Genomic DNA, 18,064 nt, shown 5'->3' with positions numbered 1-18,064 from the left:
AGTAACACTTAACACTGGTGCTTTAATGCACAGAGCAGATATGCTTTTTATTTAACTTTTTTCTCTAGATTTCCACTTAGTCTTACACCACCTAACACATGTAAGGGCAGACTTTCCTTTGCTCCTTTGCAGCCCAGTTGTTGCTGCTGTAAGATGATTCTTTTAAAAAAATATATGCCTTCCTTGGCAAAATTACTAGACTCCACACGAATTTAACTTGAAAAGCAGCCTACTAAATATATGAGTCCATTGCTTGCCTCAAGGAACACAGAAACATATACCATATCACATGATATCCACATCATGATCACAGCAAAACTATTCTTACTTGCTTTCAAGAAAACTTACTGAGTTCAGCTGCTCATTTTATGCTCCATACCTGAAATAACACTAACATAAACCTTCCGAAACAGCTCCTATGGTTTAGACATTAAGAAATCACCCAGATACCCTTGAAAACACTCTCTATTCTATACAACTTTGGGGTCTTTCATGAACTAAAGTGGAACAAGAGTTGTTCTAATCTTTCTAGGTGGAAAGATTGGTTATTAAATGCATTAATGGTTATTAAAGGCATAATAGGATTGTCAGAGCACAAGAACTGGACTAGCTGTTTTCCAAAGACTGCCTTCCTGAAATAGCAAGCTTCAAAATGAATATGCATGTCACACTTACTGTAACAACTGGATAAGCTTTTATTTTAAGCCACTCTTCTGGAATTTCAATATGAAATTAATTACCTAACATCAACATCTACTCTGCAACTGACATCTGCTTCTGAATCCTTGTTATTCTTCGTCATTTTTAGCAAACATTATCTCGTCATTACATGTATCAGAAAGCACAGAGGAATAAATTCCAAGCCATATAATAACTGTTTCCTCTGCTTTCCTATATACAGATAGTCTAAAAGTACTGTTTATTTCCTTAATGTTTAGTTCTCACTCAGACTTGAATACAGTAATTCCCTCTTTCTGCTAGCATGACCCTGGAACTCAGTCTCAAAGAAGGGACGTAAACTGAAATTTAGTCGGGATCCAGATGACCAATTCCAAAACTGCAATATTTAATGCTGTTCAATTTTTTTGCACTAACACTCCTAAAGTACCGAAAAGTCTGCTGCTGTACAAACCTTCAAGCATCTTATTAATCTCAACCAGGCTGGAAAGATTGGTTGAGATTATGATTGATTTCTTATGCTGGCAGCAACAGAACAGCAACTCCATCTGTCTTGCCTAGGGGCCTTGATTTGGTAGATGTTCTTAGGACACACTTCGTAAACTGGGCTGCATACAAAGTTCATTGGTAGCTGCTTCTTTCTGTTACAAAATGGCTAGATGCAGCTCCTGTGCATATCATTGTCTTCCCACTTCTCCACACCCTTCATACAGTATCCGAATGAACACTGAGCTAAGATACAGGAAGCTGGAAGGACAGTGAAGGAGGGGTATTTAAAAGAATAGCATTCTCCTCCAAAATCACTCCAATTACAGACTTCAGTCTTCTTTCTTAACAATGCTCTGGGATGCACAGAAAAAAAATTAAATTCATTAATACAGTGAGAAAAACAGAAGTTTGATTCTTTATAAAAGCAGCATTAACTTCTACTATATAATACACAAAGGCTTCAAGCATATTAGAAAGATAAAAGAGTGCCTGGGAATGCGTCCAGGCAAGTAGTACGGAATAGTTCACATCCACACCAGCAACGTTTCCTCTGCTTTTGAGCAGGCTGGCTGCAGGCAAAATGCCTGTTGTGAACAGTGTTTGGAACAAACTAACTCCTGAACTTGAAACCATTTGAGAGTTGCCAAATGACCACAACTGTTCTCACAACACAACACTCCAGGTTAATCCTTTCCTGAAACTATTTAAGGTACTGTTTAATTTCCTACTATATATCTGGCCATCTGAAATGGAACTGAAACTGTGAACACTCTGGCTTTCCCTTCCTCAATTTCTCACCTAGGGCTAATTACACATCACAAAAAACAACTTCTTTAAGTACTCTTTTCCAAACTGCCCTGGGCTATTTGGGAAAAAACACTCTCTGCCCTTTAGGCTGATTTTTGTTTGTCAATAGTATTTTTTGAATAAACAGATTTCTCAGTTCTAGAAGTTACAATGTTCATCATAAATATTCTGTAAGTGGAATAATTTAGAAGAACTAGTGAAATTTTCAAAAGCCTATTAAAAAGTTATAAAACTAAACCCATTTTAAAGTCATTTACACCTGGTATAAACTGAAGTTACTGAAGCAAGGCAAACTGAACTCATCATCTGGATGGTCTTAGCTTGAAGAAGATACCAGCAGAACACGGTAGTTTGAATATCAAATTAGTTATTTTGAATTATTATATTTTAATTTATTTTTTAAGAACAGACTAAACCTGGTATCCCAGTTCACATGAAATGCAAAATCTCATCCAATTAATGGCACCAATCCCAAAACCCCAAAACCTTTCTGGATTCCAAGCACAACTGGCTGTCAAAGAGACCTGGGTTTCCCAGAGAACACATTACTTATCAAAATTGGACTGAAGTTCTTAAGTCTGCTGGGCAATTCCGAAAAAATTGTTCGGTGTCATTTTGTTTCTTATGTACTCTGTTTCTTATGACTATTTATCTCTAAAAGAGAGTACAATACCCCCCTGGTTATTACCGTTGCTTGGGTATACTGGGATTTCCACCAATACAGATTACTCAATACGATTTGAAGATGCACATGAAATTAAAACTTATGCTACTGTATCTGAGTTTGCAACAGAATAAATAAGTATTAAAATAGCTTATTAACTTCACTATATATCAAATATTTTAATGTAAAACTTTACATAAAAAATTTTAACACAGCAACCAAGTCATTATTAACTATTCTCTTCACACAACAAATTTATGGAAGAAAAGAAGTGTACTTCTTTAGGGTTCAGGTATAAGTTCTAGCACTACTTTTATTTCAAGCCCAAGATCTGTGACGATCATGTACCCCAGAAAAAGCAATCAGAAAGCAATAAAGGAATTTTGGGATTTCAGTTCTTCAGAAATCACTTTCTGATGCTTTCAGTCATGGCGAATATTAGATTTTAAGTGCTACATACCCAAAGGCTCTCCTTCCTGTGTTGGTAACTCCAGGTCACTGGAAACTGACACTTCATCAACAATAAATTTTGACAATTCTGTCCCAAGATATGTAACCTGCACAAAGAAATCTAAATGGATAACTCATTGATTGATTTAGGGGATTTTTTTTTGATAGGTGTAAAAATTTCACTTTTCTAATAAAATGGAGTTTATGCACTTATCAATCTAATTTGTGTCTGTCAAGATTAAGGAGGAATTCTGCTAATTTGAGTTCTAAATGAAAGAAAAAAAATCCACAAGCACAATACAGTCCATGTGCAAAGCCCTCTAAACTCTGCCAGTATGTTTGCAACGTATGTCTGTGACACCCCGACATTTCAATAAGCTTGCTCTTTTTTATTCAAACTACCTTTCAGCTTTTTCTACCCCTCTGAATCATTATTAAAAGGAGTGTTTTCAAATACATTAATGGCAACAGGCAGTTTAAAAATAACATGGGCCTACTACAGGATGAGGATGGTCAGCTCACAAACAGGGATAGAGACAAGCCAGCGGTGTTTAACACTTTCTTTGCCTTTGTCTTTTCAACATGGAATACAAATCAAAGAGGTCTCAGTGCCCTGAGCTGGAGGACCATGACTGTGAGAACGATCAACTCCCAGTCAACCCTGAAATTTTGAGGAATCTGCTTCTCCAGCTGAATCCCTACAAATCTATCGGGCCTGATGGGATTCATCCCAGAATTCTCAAAGAGCTGGCTGATACCATTGCAAAACCTCTCTCAGTGATTTTTGAGTGGTCTTGGGGTTCTGCAGAGGTCCCAGCTGACTGGAAGCTGGTGAACACTGTCCCAGTTTCCAAGAAGGGCAAGAAGGAGGACCCTGGAAACTATAGGCCTGTCAGTCTAACTTCAGTGCCTGGTTAAGTTATGGAGATTATTCTGGGAAGTACTGAAAAAAACCTGAAAGACAACAAAGTCACTGGTCACAGCCAGCACAGCTTCATGAGAGGAAAGTCCTGCTTATCAAACCCGATTTCCTTTTATGACAAGGTAACCCTCCGAACTTATCAAGGGAAGCCAGCTGATGTAACCTTTCTGGATTTCAGCAAAGTTTTCAATACTGTCTCTCACAGGATCCTTCTGGTCAAAATGTCCAGCATACAGCTGGATAAGCACATCATGTGGTGAGTGAGCAATTACAGAGTAATAGTGAATGAGGTAACATCAGACTGGTGACCTGTCACTAGTGGGGTTCCACAGGGCTCCATTTGGGCCCTGTGCTCTTCAATATCTTCATAAATGACCTGGACGGAGGACTGGAAGGGATAGTAAGAAAGTCTGCTGATGATGCGAAACTGGGAGAAGCTTCTGACTCCCTTGAAGGCAGGGAGGCCTGAGGACTGGGCAATTACCAACCATATGAAGTCCACCAAGGAAAGTGCCGGATTCTGCAGCTAGGATGGGGATTCTGCAGCTGCAACCCTGGATGTACAGACAGACTGGGGAATGAGATGCTGGAAAGCAGTGTCAGGGAAAGGGACCTGGGGGTCCTGGTTGATGGCAAGTTGAATCTGAGTCAGCAGTGCCCTGGCAGCCAGGAGGTCCAACCCTGTCCTGGGGGGCATCAGGCAAAGCATCATCAGACAGTCAAGGGAGGGGACTGTCCCGCTCTGCTCTGCGGCGGCCCCACCTTGACTGTTGTATGCAGTTTTGGGCACCACAATATAAGAAAGATATTGAACTCTTAGAGAGTGTCCAAAAGAGGGCAACAAAGATGGTGAGGGGCCTTGAGCTGTATCAGGAGCAGCTGAGGTCTCTTGGGGTGTTCAGCCTGGAGGAGACTGAGGGGAGACCTCATTGCAGTCTACAACTTCCTCATGGGTGGAAGAGGAGGGGCAGGCACTGTAGTCACCCAAGGGAACATCCTGAAGTTGTTTCAAGGGAGATTTGTATATGATATGCGAAAAAGGTTCTTCATCCAACAGGGGTTGGGTGCTGAAACAGGCTCCCCAGGAAGTGGTCACAGCAACAAACCTGACAGAGTTCAAGAACGGATGATACTGTCAGGCACAGGACAGTCCTGTGTAGTGAGGCCAGAAGCTGGACTCAATGATCCTTGTGGGTCCTTTCCAACTTGGCATATTCTGTGATTCTGTGATCTTTAACACTATTCTTTCAAATCCCTGATAGCTCACAGTGCAAGCATTCTACATTCTTTCAACACTTATGACTAGTTCATCTCTGTACAGCTATAGTTATGTAGCTCTATCTTTGCTGCTCCCTCAGTAAGAAGACCTTTTAAAATTTAGGCTTGTATTCTTTTCTGCTTTAAGAACTGTACAGAGATCTAGATTAGTGAAATTTGTTATATCCATTTATTATTGCTATTTTTGGCAGTAAAATCAGGCCTACCTTATTCCACACATACTTCCATGTCACAGAAATATCACTTCCTAGTAGGTCTTTAACCCATTGAACTGGATTCTGCAGTATTCGTCCTTTACTGGTTCTGATCTTGCCATTCTTTAAGATTGTAGCTTTATGACTAAATTCCTAAAAAAAAAAAAAAAATTTCAACTCATATATTAAAAAATCTGAAATAACATTCTTGGAACATGAAAAATGCTGAAGAACAATACAGCTGAAAAGTTGCAGCTAACTCTCTTTTTCTCTGAAAAAAAAGTGAAAGAATTTATTGCCACTATCATAAACTGTGTCAGGTAAAATAAGAGGATTTATTCCACCAGAAAAAGATGTTGTAGCCAATAAAAGGACAAATCTCCCTATGTGTTTATCAGAATTGTATTTACATCTTATTTCCTCCTAGACATAACAAGGCTTTGAATAAATTATTTTGCAACAGTTAACTCAGGCACTCACAGGAGGCAAGTTGGTGCAACAAGGAACTGCTACTCAAATGCAATCTGCCTTACACATGTGGAACATGCATGTCACAGTGAAATTCCAGCAAAATGCAAAGATGAAACATATTTGCATAAAAATTTCCCTTATATCAAGGGATATAATTTATATGTTTTAGGAGGAACCTGACAGTCTTATCTTATGCAAAATTAAGTATAAAAGAACTTACTGTTAATGCTCCTTTGATAATGTAAAAACAGCTCAGTTCTGCAAACACAACCTCCAGAAGCACAACTCATTGTGCTTAATAATTGTTTATAATTGAGCAAAATAAATAACTGTTAAACAATTGTTTATAACAGAGTAAGTTATGGTTTTGTCATATTGGTCTTGGTTAGACTAACAGAGCTAAACAGTGGAAAAATCAGCTGTTGATAAACTCCATTAGAAGTTAGTAAAGTCACTTATCATGCATGAGGTTAAATAAATAAATCAGAATAAGAGAATGATCCAGCAAATACTGAACTACCTCCTACCATATCCACTGGCTTGGGGTATCCGTAAGAATTTAAATTAAGATGATTAACCCAAATGTTTTGATGAGCACTCAATCCAGTTCACAGTTCCACAGCCTAGGCCTACAGAATTCAACAACTGCATTCAGCCTGTCCAAAGCTAACCATAGGTATGGACTATGCACCAGCTGTATGTTGTTAAGTACATCTCTATAATGAAAAAGGAAAATTTACTGATCATCTCTTCTTTGCAACGCAACAGACATTGATTTCTAAATTTCAATCTCTATAGCACATTCTTCCAAGACATAAATGAATATCATTTTCATCCTAGTAAAGATCACTGACTTTTCTACACTCTGAACACCAGTACTTCCACAAGGGGTTATAATTCCTTAAGATCCACATGCATCAAGCTGGTATCAAAGATAACTGTCTTGAGAAATGACAGTAACCATACTGAATTATTCATCCTTTGAATTAGTCATCTTGCAGTTCAAAGGAATATTATATGTTCTTTAAAGAAAACAAGCATGTGTACATACCTATCATACGGACCACCATAGAGCCTTGTGATTTACACTATCTTGTTACTAACACAAGACCACATGAAATGGCAACTCTCAGCAGAAAAGCATTCCAGAGCAGATTATAGGTGTAGAAAAAAGTGTCCTTTCTACATTAACTGCACCTGGTGAGTTGGCTGAAGAGAACCTTTCATGTTTTTATCAATATGCTGCCCTGCAAATAACTAGCTCTCATGTGGGAATTCAGTCAATAATTCCCTCATTTGCCCAATACTAAACCAGGCCCCTGCCAGCTGCCTTGCAAATCTGCTCTGTATTTGGAGGGACATGGACACGCTTTTCTATTAAAAAAGAGGTTTCTTTTTATTTTTTTTAATTCAAATATGGTTTGTATCAGACTGTAAAATTAGTTTGTAGCCTACAAGCAAAAAATTTTGCACATATTTATGCCTATGAAATCCTTGATGTCACAATTCTTTATTTGAGGGACTTGCTTCCAAAAATCACATTAAATCACAAAACCTTTATGCTCTCGCTCCTTCCTTCTGGTTCTAGCAGTAGGAAATATTAACAAACTGATAATGCAAAGTTAAAACACAAATTTTACACATGCAATAGTCTGCATGTTATAGTTACAGGTTGATAAAAGACTTAATCCATAGCATTTTCCTTTAAAACTCATAAACAATGATCTGTAACCAATGAACAAACACATTCAATAATGAGTGCTGAAGATACAGACTGAACTATGAGAACTGCTGATTCCCCATTTTAGTGTGGGGAGTTTTTTCATTATATGCTAATATTAATATTATTAGATCTCAACAATTACCTGCAGTTTAAATTCTAAAACATTTTCTCCTGGCTTAATCCTTCCCAATTCAAGCAGATCTATCAACTGAAGCTTTTTCTTACTTTTCCGTTCATACCTCACTTGTTTTTGTTCCCATTCCTGGTTAGTATAGCTCTGTGAAGATTTCTCACTAACATTTACTTGAGAATCTCTATTTGAGGTAAGATTTGTAAGCACCAAGTTGGTATTAAATGAATTCTTACTACTCCCAAAGACCATTTGCTGTGAAGTATTAGGGAAGTTCTTCATAGGTGCTAAAGAATTTACTTGCTGCTGCTGGAAAGCTTCTTTCTTGTTTACATATCTGTGCAGATTCCCACGTGTAATAACCTGCAAGCAGTCACTGGCTGGCTGACAGACATTCTTATTCACAATATTTAATGTGTTGGTCACTGAAGTGGGATTTAAAGACTTGTTTCCTTGTTCTGCAAATGCTACACAATCAATGTCTTTTTGCTGTAAGCATCTTGTTTTAGCAGTGGAAACAGCAGGTTCTGAAGGCAATGTCACCACTTCCGCAGTGTTTGTCAGCTTTGACATGTTGTCAAAGGGATATTCTCTTACACTGTTTTCAGATGCCAAAGCATGATCAGAAGCCTCTTTGCTTCTAATTGCTTCTTTATTTGCTCCTGTCTCATCCAAGCAGATGTGTGGATGCTGGCTGCAGTCCTGAGCTGAAAATCTATTTTCTAAAGAGACATGTACTCCTACTCTGCTTCTATTAGGCATGCTGGCACAAAGCCCCATACTAAATGTAACTACATCAGGACATATGATTTCATCGGCAGTTAAACTTTGTCTTACATCATTTCCATAGAAAATAACGCAGTTTGAGCTTTGCTTCTCTGAAGATGACGAACTGAACATTTGCTTTGTTTTTCTGTAACTTTGTATTTTCTGCACTAATTTTTCCTGGTTTTGGGCAAGAGTCAACAGACTCTTTTGCCTAGAAGCAAGGTTAACTAATTGTTTCCTCAGTGCTCCTTTTTTGAAAGATTCCACTGAAGCCCTATGGAAAATAAAAAAATAAGGACATCAGAGTTACTGTAAACACAAAATAAAGACAGTTTAATAGATGTAACCTACTAAGAACAGGAATATGTTTCAAAGGACTCTGCCAACACCTAAAATTTCAACAATATTTTTATCCTGTATGAAGTTTAAAGTTCAAATCACAGGGTTATGGACAAACTGCAGAATCTCACAGCAGGATGTACAAGTAAGAGAATCTCATAGAATTTGGATGGAAAGCATCAAAACAACCTTGTACTCCTATACCACCCTTAATTCACAGAATCCAAACTGGGTCTGTATTATAACTGTCTGCTCTTTTATTACCACAAATAATAATACTTCATTGAACTCAATGCCTTTCGGATTCTAATTTGGAGCCTTCTAAAATGAGCTCAGGACGAACTACCGAAGGGTGATACTATCAGAATTTTTTTATGGTGCACATAACAAAATATTTTGTGAAGCTACACTAAAAGTACCACATGACCATTAAAAAAAGAGAACAGAGCAGCTTAGGATTACCTGCACGGTATCTGCAATACCCAGAAATATTTATCACTTCCCTCTGGAACAGTTTCACTCTCAGTATTAAAATGCAAATAAATTTGTGTAGCTATTAATTTTACTGTCCTTGTTTCTTAATTCAGTCACTAGTTCGTTCACAAGGATAATTTGAAACCATAATTCCTCATAATTTTTTTTATTATCTGGTAATTTACACATTACATTTTATAGCTGGCAAAATGGCTGGTGGTAGAAATATTTCAGTCTCTGCTCAACAGCCTGTATGTTTTGCTATGGGTCTACCTGGGAGCTGCACATTCTGCTTTTACATAATCAACCAATTCTGCTCAAACAAACATTATGGAGACATCCTCAGAAGCTGGTCTAGAAAGCATCCATTAAACAGGATGCTATATTCTTATCTCACCACATGACCAGCACTGAGGTAGTCCCTCTCAGAAGGAAGAAAAAAAGAGGCCTTGTGAGAGCTAGAGTCATGAAGCTGACAATTCACACAGTCCATGCTCACACTAAGGTGAGCACTCCTATCCTACATTTGAGTTGTCCTCACAAAACATGAATGTCTGCAAGCATGCTTCAAGCCATTTCTTTAAATGGCTCTTGGCCGAACACTCCTAGAAAGTGTTCTCTTTCTCTAGAAAGGGTGCTAAAGAAACAAACCAGAGGCAGGGACACTCCAAATAGTGTCTTGAGTTGCTACTACTTTCCCCCATGATACAGCTCAAAATTAATGTCTTTGTTCAACACCTCCATTTCTCAATTTCTTCTTAGGTATTTTTCCACACTTTTTGCATGTTCACTACTGAATTTCAATGCTCACTGTGTGCACAGCAACTGATTTGTATGCACTAGCTCAACTGAAGTTCTTCCTTGATGTAAATGCTTATTGGGGGTAACTGAAGCCAGTGTGGATCATGCTCCCACAAAATCTGAACGAAAACCACATAGATTTACTTTCATGCCACTGCATGCTAGTCTCCTAAAAACTTCTAACACTACTTCTATGAAGAACAGCTTCCTATCAATACAATCCCTCTATTCTACTTACCTGTATTTTTTAGCAAGGGCATCCCTCTCTGTTTTCTGGCTTGCAAGCATTTCATTCAAAGTATCTTGTATTTGAGACAGCCTTTGTATATACACATCTGTTCAATATTTTGAAATAATCAAAATTACGGTGGCAATAAGCAGTAGAAAATAATTACAGTAATATCCTTTTTAATGTAGCAAATACACAGCCAGAGTATGAAGATATAGTTAGAGCAGTACCTTATACTGTCATGCATACTGATAGCTCTTTACAACTGGATTACTTTGAATGAAATTCTTCAGAATTAAATGCAAGTTTAACTTAAAGAAAATAGTTTGTACTGGAAAATTTTGAAGTGCACATACTTTGTCTAGATTAAAGAACTGCCCTATGGATGATAAGCACTGAAAATTTTGAAGTTCTTTGTGTTGCAAAGAGCTACCTACGATGACAATTATACTGCAGAAGTTACACAGAAGGTGCACAAAACTTTTATGTTTGAAGTATTATAAAACAGTTTAACGAACCAAGACTGTTCCAAGTTACATACAATGATAAAAGCATATAGATCAAGTTTTCACAGTTTCAAACCCATATTATAAACTAGAATGATAAATTGTCGCTTTTTGTTAGTTATATTCTTCTAAATTAAGAAGAACAAATATCAGCTCCTCTTTATATACCCTATCTCTGAAGACATATAATATAAGGGAGGGCTAGAAGTCACAACCAGTGGATACCACCGGGATAATTTGCTAAACATGTTTAAAGTCTACAACAATCAGTGTGTCCTAGTTAGAACAGCTGGGACCGATTCATCACTGGATGGGTGTAGCCCAAAACTGTGTATTCTATAGCCTTCCATGCCATTTCCCAGAAACTGTTGTCAGTAGAGGCCTGTGAGGTGGGGGATGTTCCTGTCCTCATGCCCTTTTGTGGAATTCCCTGACTGAGCACCCTTACACCCTTTTATGGAATTCCCTATTCTGAGGGAAGGACTGAGCATCCTTTTATGCAATTCCTCGCTCTGAGGGAGGGACTAAGCATTCCTGCCTGAGCTGGAGAATGTATAAACCTGGAGTTTCAGAACCTTACCACTACTCATGGGATCCAGAGGAGGACTGCAGCTCACCGCTCTCAGCCGGACGGAGACCACCACCCTCGGCTGGGCTGCAATCACCACTGTTGGCCGGACTGCAGCAGCTCTCCCACTAGCAGGTTTTTCTCCTCTCCCTTTGCTTTGGACTCAAGGGGGCCCAGGGAGCATCGCTTTGTTTGTGCCCCGGGGTGCTGGGTTGTACATTTGGGCTTTGTGGGTTAGGGCCGGTTGCTTGTCCGTGTGGTCGTACTTATTGTATTATTTTATTAAATTGTTATTCTGACTTGTAATCTCTCTTTTGAGTTGGGTTGGTTTCCCCTGCTGGTTAACTTTTAAACCAGCACACAGTGTAAGCTTTTCTTAATCATGAAAAACGAAATTATAGGATTAAAATTAGCATTTGTAAAATCCAAACTGGTTTTACAGCATCTACCAGATATTTACTTACTCAGTAATACGTACATACTGCTCTTATTAAGGCAGCTTAATAGCAAATTTGAATTTGCTATTTACAGGAGGTTTCACGCATGCAAATACCTTGAGATTTTATTCTATGTTTTAAGTCTGTCAATGTACTTCCACGTTCTTGTTCAGTCCTGTGCCTCTTCGGTAGTAATGATTATGACTTAGTTTAAGATGTGCTATATTATTAATGCTTTTGCCAGTAGTAGTAACAGAGCACCATGTTAATTTCTCTCATACTCCTAAACAGGAGAAGTCTGATAATTCTTTTCGATCTTTTTATGAAATTGCACTTATCTCTGTCCATAGGCTCCTGCTTCTTGTATCATCTACCTGCTTGTCAAACATTTTTCAAGAAAACATACCTATTTTAATTAAGAGTTCATACATCACAAATTTGCTAAACTATAAATCTGCATATTTCCATATTTCACATTTCTTTTTAAAGGGAAAAATTTACTTGTAAATATAATTTGAAAGCTCCACCCTATATTCAGGAAAATAGATTTAAAAACAAACCCTTTCTTTCTGTCACGAATCCAAACTGTTTCATGGGCATGAGCTGCTCCAAAGTGAACAGCCCTGCCTAGATGGCAAAGGCAGCTGGGGAGAGAGGCCTTCGTCAAAGGCATTCCTACAGCAAGCTACGCCAACTTGAAGAGTCACGGTACAGACACAACAGACTCCAACCGCTTCACAGCAGCAGCATCATGATCTCCTAGGAAGTCACTGTCACTTAGTAAATTCTTGAGATTAAGCTGAACTGAGATTTGATAGCCTAAGACAAATTACACTTCTGGGCATCAGCATTTCTGAAACTGTCCATCATCCACAGTGTTTGCTTAAAGAATTCTCTTTTTTCTCTCATAAATTATTTCAGGCTCCTGGAAGTCCTGCCACGGCAGACTGAAAACACTGCATACAGACATAGATGTTTACATACAGACATAGATGTTCTCGATCATGGAGAGGCTCATGTACTTGTAACCGAATAACGCTGCCAACAGTGGGTATTCTTATCTAATGATCCATTTTCATATAATCAGTTCACTTGAGATCTGTGCCTCCAAGTGGCATGCTTACCTTTTCTGTCAAAATATTCATTCCTATGTAAAGTGGAAATACTTCAGGAAGTGCACTTACCTGAGAGATGCTATTAAAATCTTATTCTCTAAAGATATATTTTCCAGAGGAGATAATCAAAATATATTACATGCAATAACACTAAAAACAATTACATAACCAAAGATATCTACCCTCTAAAAATAGGTGAAACACCTGAATTTATGTCTACCTGCATCTTTAGAAGTTGTCAGTTCACAGAGCAACAGTTCTTTCTGCTTCTTTTCTGTATTTTGTATGGCAGCAACAGACTTCTGTTAACGAACACAAAATTACATTAAGAAGCAGAGCCAAGTGCACCATAAAAACAGGCCATGATACATGCCTGCGGTTTAAGTATTGGTGGACTCAAGTCATTCCAGGTAGGGAATTACTATGTGAACGGAATGGGGCACTGGTAAGACAGACATACATACTGTCAAGGGCTTGCTCTGCAAGGGGTTGTCACAGTCTGGTTTTACCTAGGCATTCAAACTAGTCCATACTCAGAGACCCACCTCTGAGCACACTGCAAGGATTAGACAATGAAATTCAGCATGACAGCATCACCTAGGCAATGCAGATACAGCCTACAGATACCAGCAAGAGCTCTCCTGACAATCTGTGCAAAAATCTTCCTGGTTGTTTTACATTAAGATAAACGATTTCTAAATACCTTCATCATGAAGCCAATTCATTACCGTTTCAAAAAGAACCCTTTTGGAAACATGATGAAAAGCCTCAGGACTCAGGACATTTTTTCTATTCGTATAACCAGTAAGAAATATAAGTACTGAATACCTTTTGTACAATAATTATCATTAAAAGAGTGAATAATAAACGCACCTGTATATGTAAAACACAACTTACCTATTATAAACCTCTGTATGATGCTGTTTTTACATACATTTTAATGGATTAATTATTTACATTATATTCTTATATTATTCAGTCAGCTAATGTCACCATGCACTACTACACTAGGAAGCAGTTCAACAAAACTCTGTTATCTATACTTACCACACTGTATTTCTCATGTTGTGGCTCCCAAGCTGCATCATCATTTTTACAGTAGTCAAAGCAACAATGTTCTGATTTCCTCTCTCCACAGTTCAGAAAAAATAAATAAAATTTAATATGAATTTGAAGAAGCATAATAGGTTACAAAGATACAATGGCAGATCAAATAATAAAAAATATCTTGTATAAAAATGAAATCAAATTTAGGTAGCATAAGGAAATAAGTCCTTAAAGTTAACACTTTGAAAACCAATTATTTCCCTTCCTGTGATGGGAAATATGGATAATAAGAAAATTTGAAGACCTGAATATTTTCTTATACCTCATTCTCTCAAAAAAACCAAAACCCACTCATGTATCCTATTTTCTGTAAATAAATTAATATAATTCAATAGTTAACAGAGTTAAAAATATCAGTGCCAGGCAATACGCAGCTCCACAAATCAGCACTATGTGAATGTATATTTTTTTTCTTAAGATTATGGGGTGATACTATAATTTACATTACAAAACCAACATACCAGTACCCTCAACTGTCGAAACAGGAAGTAGAGAGTCCATAGCACTGTAAGACTTCAGAAGTTCTTTCATTTCTTCATCACAAGCTTGATCCACAGCACTTTCCCCTGCTCCATTCCTCTCATAGGGATTCGCTCCATGCTGCAGTAGAATCCTGACTGCCTATTATGTATTTTTATTATTTGTATTGTGGTAATTCTTACTGTGGACAACTATGTGTGTTGTATCTAACATAAATCACAAATAATACACATACAAATAAGATACTCTAAAACCTGTTACACTTGCAATCCAAATTAAACAAACCAGATTAACTGGTTATTATCAATACGGACTTCCATATTACATTTCTAATTTTTCCATTAAAATACGTAAATAGTTCACAAATTGTCATTAAACCTATCACTTTTATGGTACTGTTATACAAAGCAATTACAAAACATCATATATCTAAATTAAAAGGAGCTGGTCAAATGAATTAAGACCAAAATGCGAAAAAGAAGCGGATTTTTTTCTTTAATAGCAGTTTCGGTTTTCTGGTTACATGAACTGATTTTTTTTTCCTAATTCCAAATAACTTGCAAGTCTGCTTAATTGTAAAATGTGGAAATGAGATTAGTGGCACCAGCGGAATCATCTATTCCCTAAAATTCAGATTATATGAAAGTGCTGATGAGGTCAGAGCTCGGATGTTAAAGAATTTTCATATGTCTGATTTCCCCATTTTAGCATTTCTTCTTATTTCTTACACTCAGAGTGCAGTTAAGTATGAGAAAGTATCAGAAAGACAATATTGTCTTGCAGTTCAGAATGTTCTCCATTGGTTTTCCCTTGCAATACTGAATAATAAGCTTATATGTTTGCAAGAACCCTAATAATAGTTTGGCACCAGGTCTGTGAATCATCCCCTTTGTTTGACTGTTTTTCACAGAAAAAGGTAAATGTGATCAAACATGTTCCTCTGACAGATATAGAAGTAGTATGTTTGAGCCAATCTGGCATTATCTTCTTTACACTCAGTTCACCAGAACTCACTCTGCCAAAGGAACACTTTATTTATTTGTGTGCAGTGCTGGGCTCCACAATTTAAGAATGATGAGAAGGTCCTCGAATGTGCCTGGAGGAGGGCAACAAGACTGATGAGAGGGCTGGAAGCCATGTCCTGCGAACAGCCAGTAAGGACTTTGGGCTTGTCTAGTTTGGAGAAAAGGAGGCTGAGGGACAACCTGAAGCTACAGCTTCCTGAGCAGGGGAAGTGGAAAGGGAGGTGTCCATCTCTTCTCCCTGGGATCCAGTGATAGGATGTGTGGGAATGGTTCACAGTTGTGCTAGGGCAGGTTTAGACTGGACATTAGGAAACATTTCTTTACTTTGAGAGACGGTCAAACACTGGAATGGGCTTCCTGGAGAGGTGATCAATGCCTCAAGACTGGGGCATTTGGACAATGCCCTTAACAACATGCTTTGATTTCTGGTCAGCCCCAAAGAGATCAGGTACTTGGATGAGATGATCACCTTCTTGGTGATCATCTTGGGAGAGATAGGTCCCTTCCAACTGAAATAGTCTATTCTGTAGAACCATTTTTAAACAGCAGGCCTAGAGTCTTTACAAAAAAGAATTTTTTTACAATGGAGATGGTGAGACACTGAAACAGGCTGCCCAAAAAAGCTGTGGACACCCCATCCCTAGAAATGTTTCAAAGTCGGGTAGGACAGGGCTTTGGGCAAGCTGAGCTAGTAAAAAAATGTCCCTGCCCATGGCAGGGGGCTTTGTGGCCATATACTCCTCTGCTTAAGCCATAACCACCACGGACAGCTGCGGTGGTTGCATCGAGCTTACCTGGACTTTGGGGGATGAATGGCAATAAAGTAGCCAAAGACTGTCTGGAACAGTGACCCAGGTATCTTGCTGGTATGCAAATATGACTGTAAGTAAATCATCTTACTCCATAAATAGTGGACAGCCCTGGGCTCTTCAAGCTCTCCTGCACAGCAATGGTCTGCACACCAGGATCTCCCCTTGAGTAGGGACATCTCTCAAGGTTGCTCTTCAAGACTGAGAGATTCCTTGCCACAACAGATTCTCAGCGATTAACTGTATGCTAAACTTCGATATGTTAGCTAACTGATAGAAAGGATTGATTGTGCACACATAATCCTTTAGATACAAACTGCTGACTGAGTCTGAGACCAAGTCTGGATCTAGTCATCTGAGATGGAGTTTAGAAAGCAAGGGGGTCCTTTCTGGACAGCATGACTCAACAGGAGGCTCCCCCTTCTGGTTCTGTTCCTGTCCTCTATGCAGTAAATAATCAATGTATCTTGCCTCAAATCTTGTTAAACAACTGTCACATTTACCAGTGAACTTTGCTAACTCACTCTTTTCTATCAATAAAGTATATTGTTTCTTCTCTCTTACGTGTGAAATGCATCACTCCACTCTGCAGCATCACTCCTCCCTGCAGCAGGGTTGGACTAGACAATCAAACCAAGAATGCTCAATTTTAGTATTAAAAAGCCCAAACCTGGGAGAAAACCAAAGGAAGTTTCTGAATTTTTATGCTCTGTCTGCTGTACTAAAAAAGGCAACTAACTGTACAGTTTCAACTGTCACTATTGAAAAGTATTTCTTTCTCTAATTTGGATCACTTTAAAGAATCCTACTTTATTTCCTAAATGCAAATCTACACTAAAATTGTATTAATAACTTGAATGAAAAGAGGATTTTGCTCTGCTGACCCTCTGCTGGAAATCAGCTTCAGGAAATCTTACGAAAAAGAAAAATGTACCTCCAAATAATTGCCAGAAACAGCATCGTGTATTGGTAAAACACCATCCAGACTTCTGCTGTTGACATCAGCACCTGCTTTCAGTAATTCTAAGATCACATCAGTAAATCCCCCGTTGGAAGCTTCGTGAACTGCTGTCCAACCTAATAAAGGCAAGATGACACACAGCATGCATCTGATTTGGAAAGATCCACATATATCGCTTAGTAGTGATTATACATTTTGCTGCATTTAAGATAAATCTTATACAAATAACCATCTTGAAATGCCAAGGTCAAATATTTTCTGTGTAATTCAGTTTACCTCAGAGAAAAATGTAACCAATCTTAAGCAGAAAATATACTGCTTTTTTTTTCTACTACAGTACTAAAAATAATAAAAGAAACAAAACAATGGAGCAGAAAAACTCTAAAAATTCAGAAGCACAACATTAATAGTCTCATTTCTAATCTCACTACCGTTGTATAATATTAAGTCTGCCAGGCATCTAGAATAGAATACAATGCATTTTGAAAGTATGAAAACAGAAATATGTTATACATTTAGGCAGAGAAAAAAGAAAAGATAATCCTGTCATCTGGTTTTTGTCCTTATTTCTTAAGGAAATAACACCTGTCTGAATGTGCTTCACACACATACATATACATGCGTATGAACATTATTTCT

At 38.0% G+C, this 18,064-nt stretch overlaps 1 protein-coding gene across 15 annotated transcripts in view; it reads right to left on the bottom strand.

The window, feature by feature from the left end:
* Nucleotides 1-18,064, bottom strand: part of ANKRD31 (ankyrin repeat domain 31) — a 62,039-nt gene that overhangs the window by 10,531 nt on the left and 33,444 nt on the right. For 11 of the 15 annotated variants that reach the window (XM_032676759.1, XM_032676753.1, XM_032676752.1 and 8 more), the window contains 8 exons: nucleotides 17,399-17,541; nucleotides 14,612-14,771; nucleotides 14,091-14,173; nucleotides 13,264-13,345; nucleotides 10,427-10,523; nucleotides 7,819-8,848; nucleotides 5,495-5,635; nucleotides 3,099-3,195 (listed from right to left, as the gene is read on the bottom strand). In XM_032676759.1, the coding sequence (XP_032532650.1) occupies nucleotides 3,099-3,195; nucleotides 5,495-5,635; nucleotides 7,819-8,848; nucleotides 10,427-10,523; nucleotides 13,264-13,345; nucleotides 14,091-14,173; nucleotides 14,612-14,771; nucleotides 17,399-17,541 (1,833 nt within the window). Of the gene's footprint in view, nucleotides 1-3,098; nucleotides 3,196-5,494; nucleotides 5,636-7,818; nucleotides 8,849-10,426; nucleotides 10,524-13,263; nucleotides 13,346-14,090; nucleotides 14,174-14,611; nucleotides 14,772-17,398; nucleotides 17,542-18,064 lie in introns of those variants that run through there. The other 4 variants (XM_032676767.1, XM_032676754.1, XM_032676763.1 and 1 more) reach the window with 4 other exon arrangements.

Source organism: Chiroxiphia lanceolata, chromosome Z, assembly GCF_009829145.1.
Source record: "Chiroxiphia lanceolata isolate bChiLan1 chromosome Z, bChiLan1.pri, whole genome shotgun sequence".
Taxonomy (NCBI): domain Eukaryota; kingdom Metazoa; phylum Chordata; class Aves; order Passeriformes; family Pipridae; genus Chiroxiphia; species Chiroxiphia lanceolata.
Note: the sequence above shows the minus strand (reverse complement) of the source record. Positions and strands in the feature narration are given on the sequence as shown.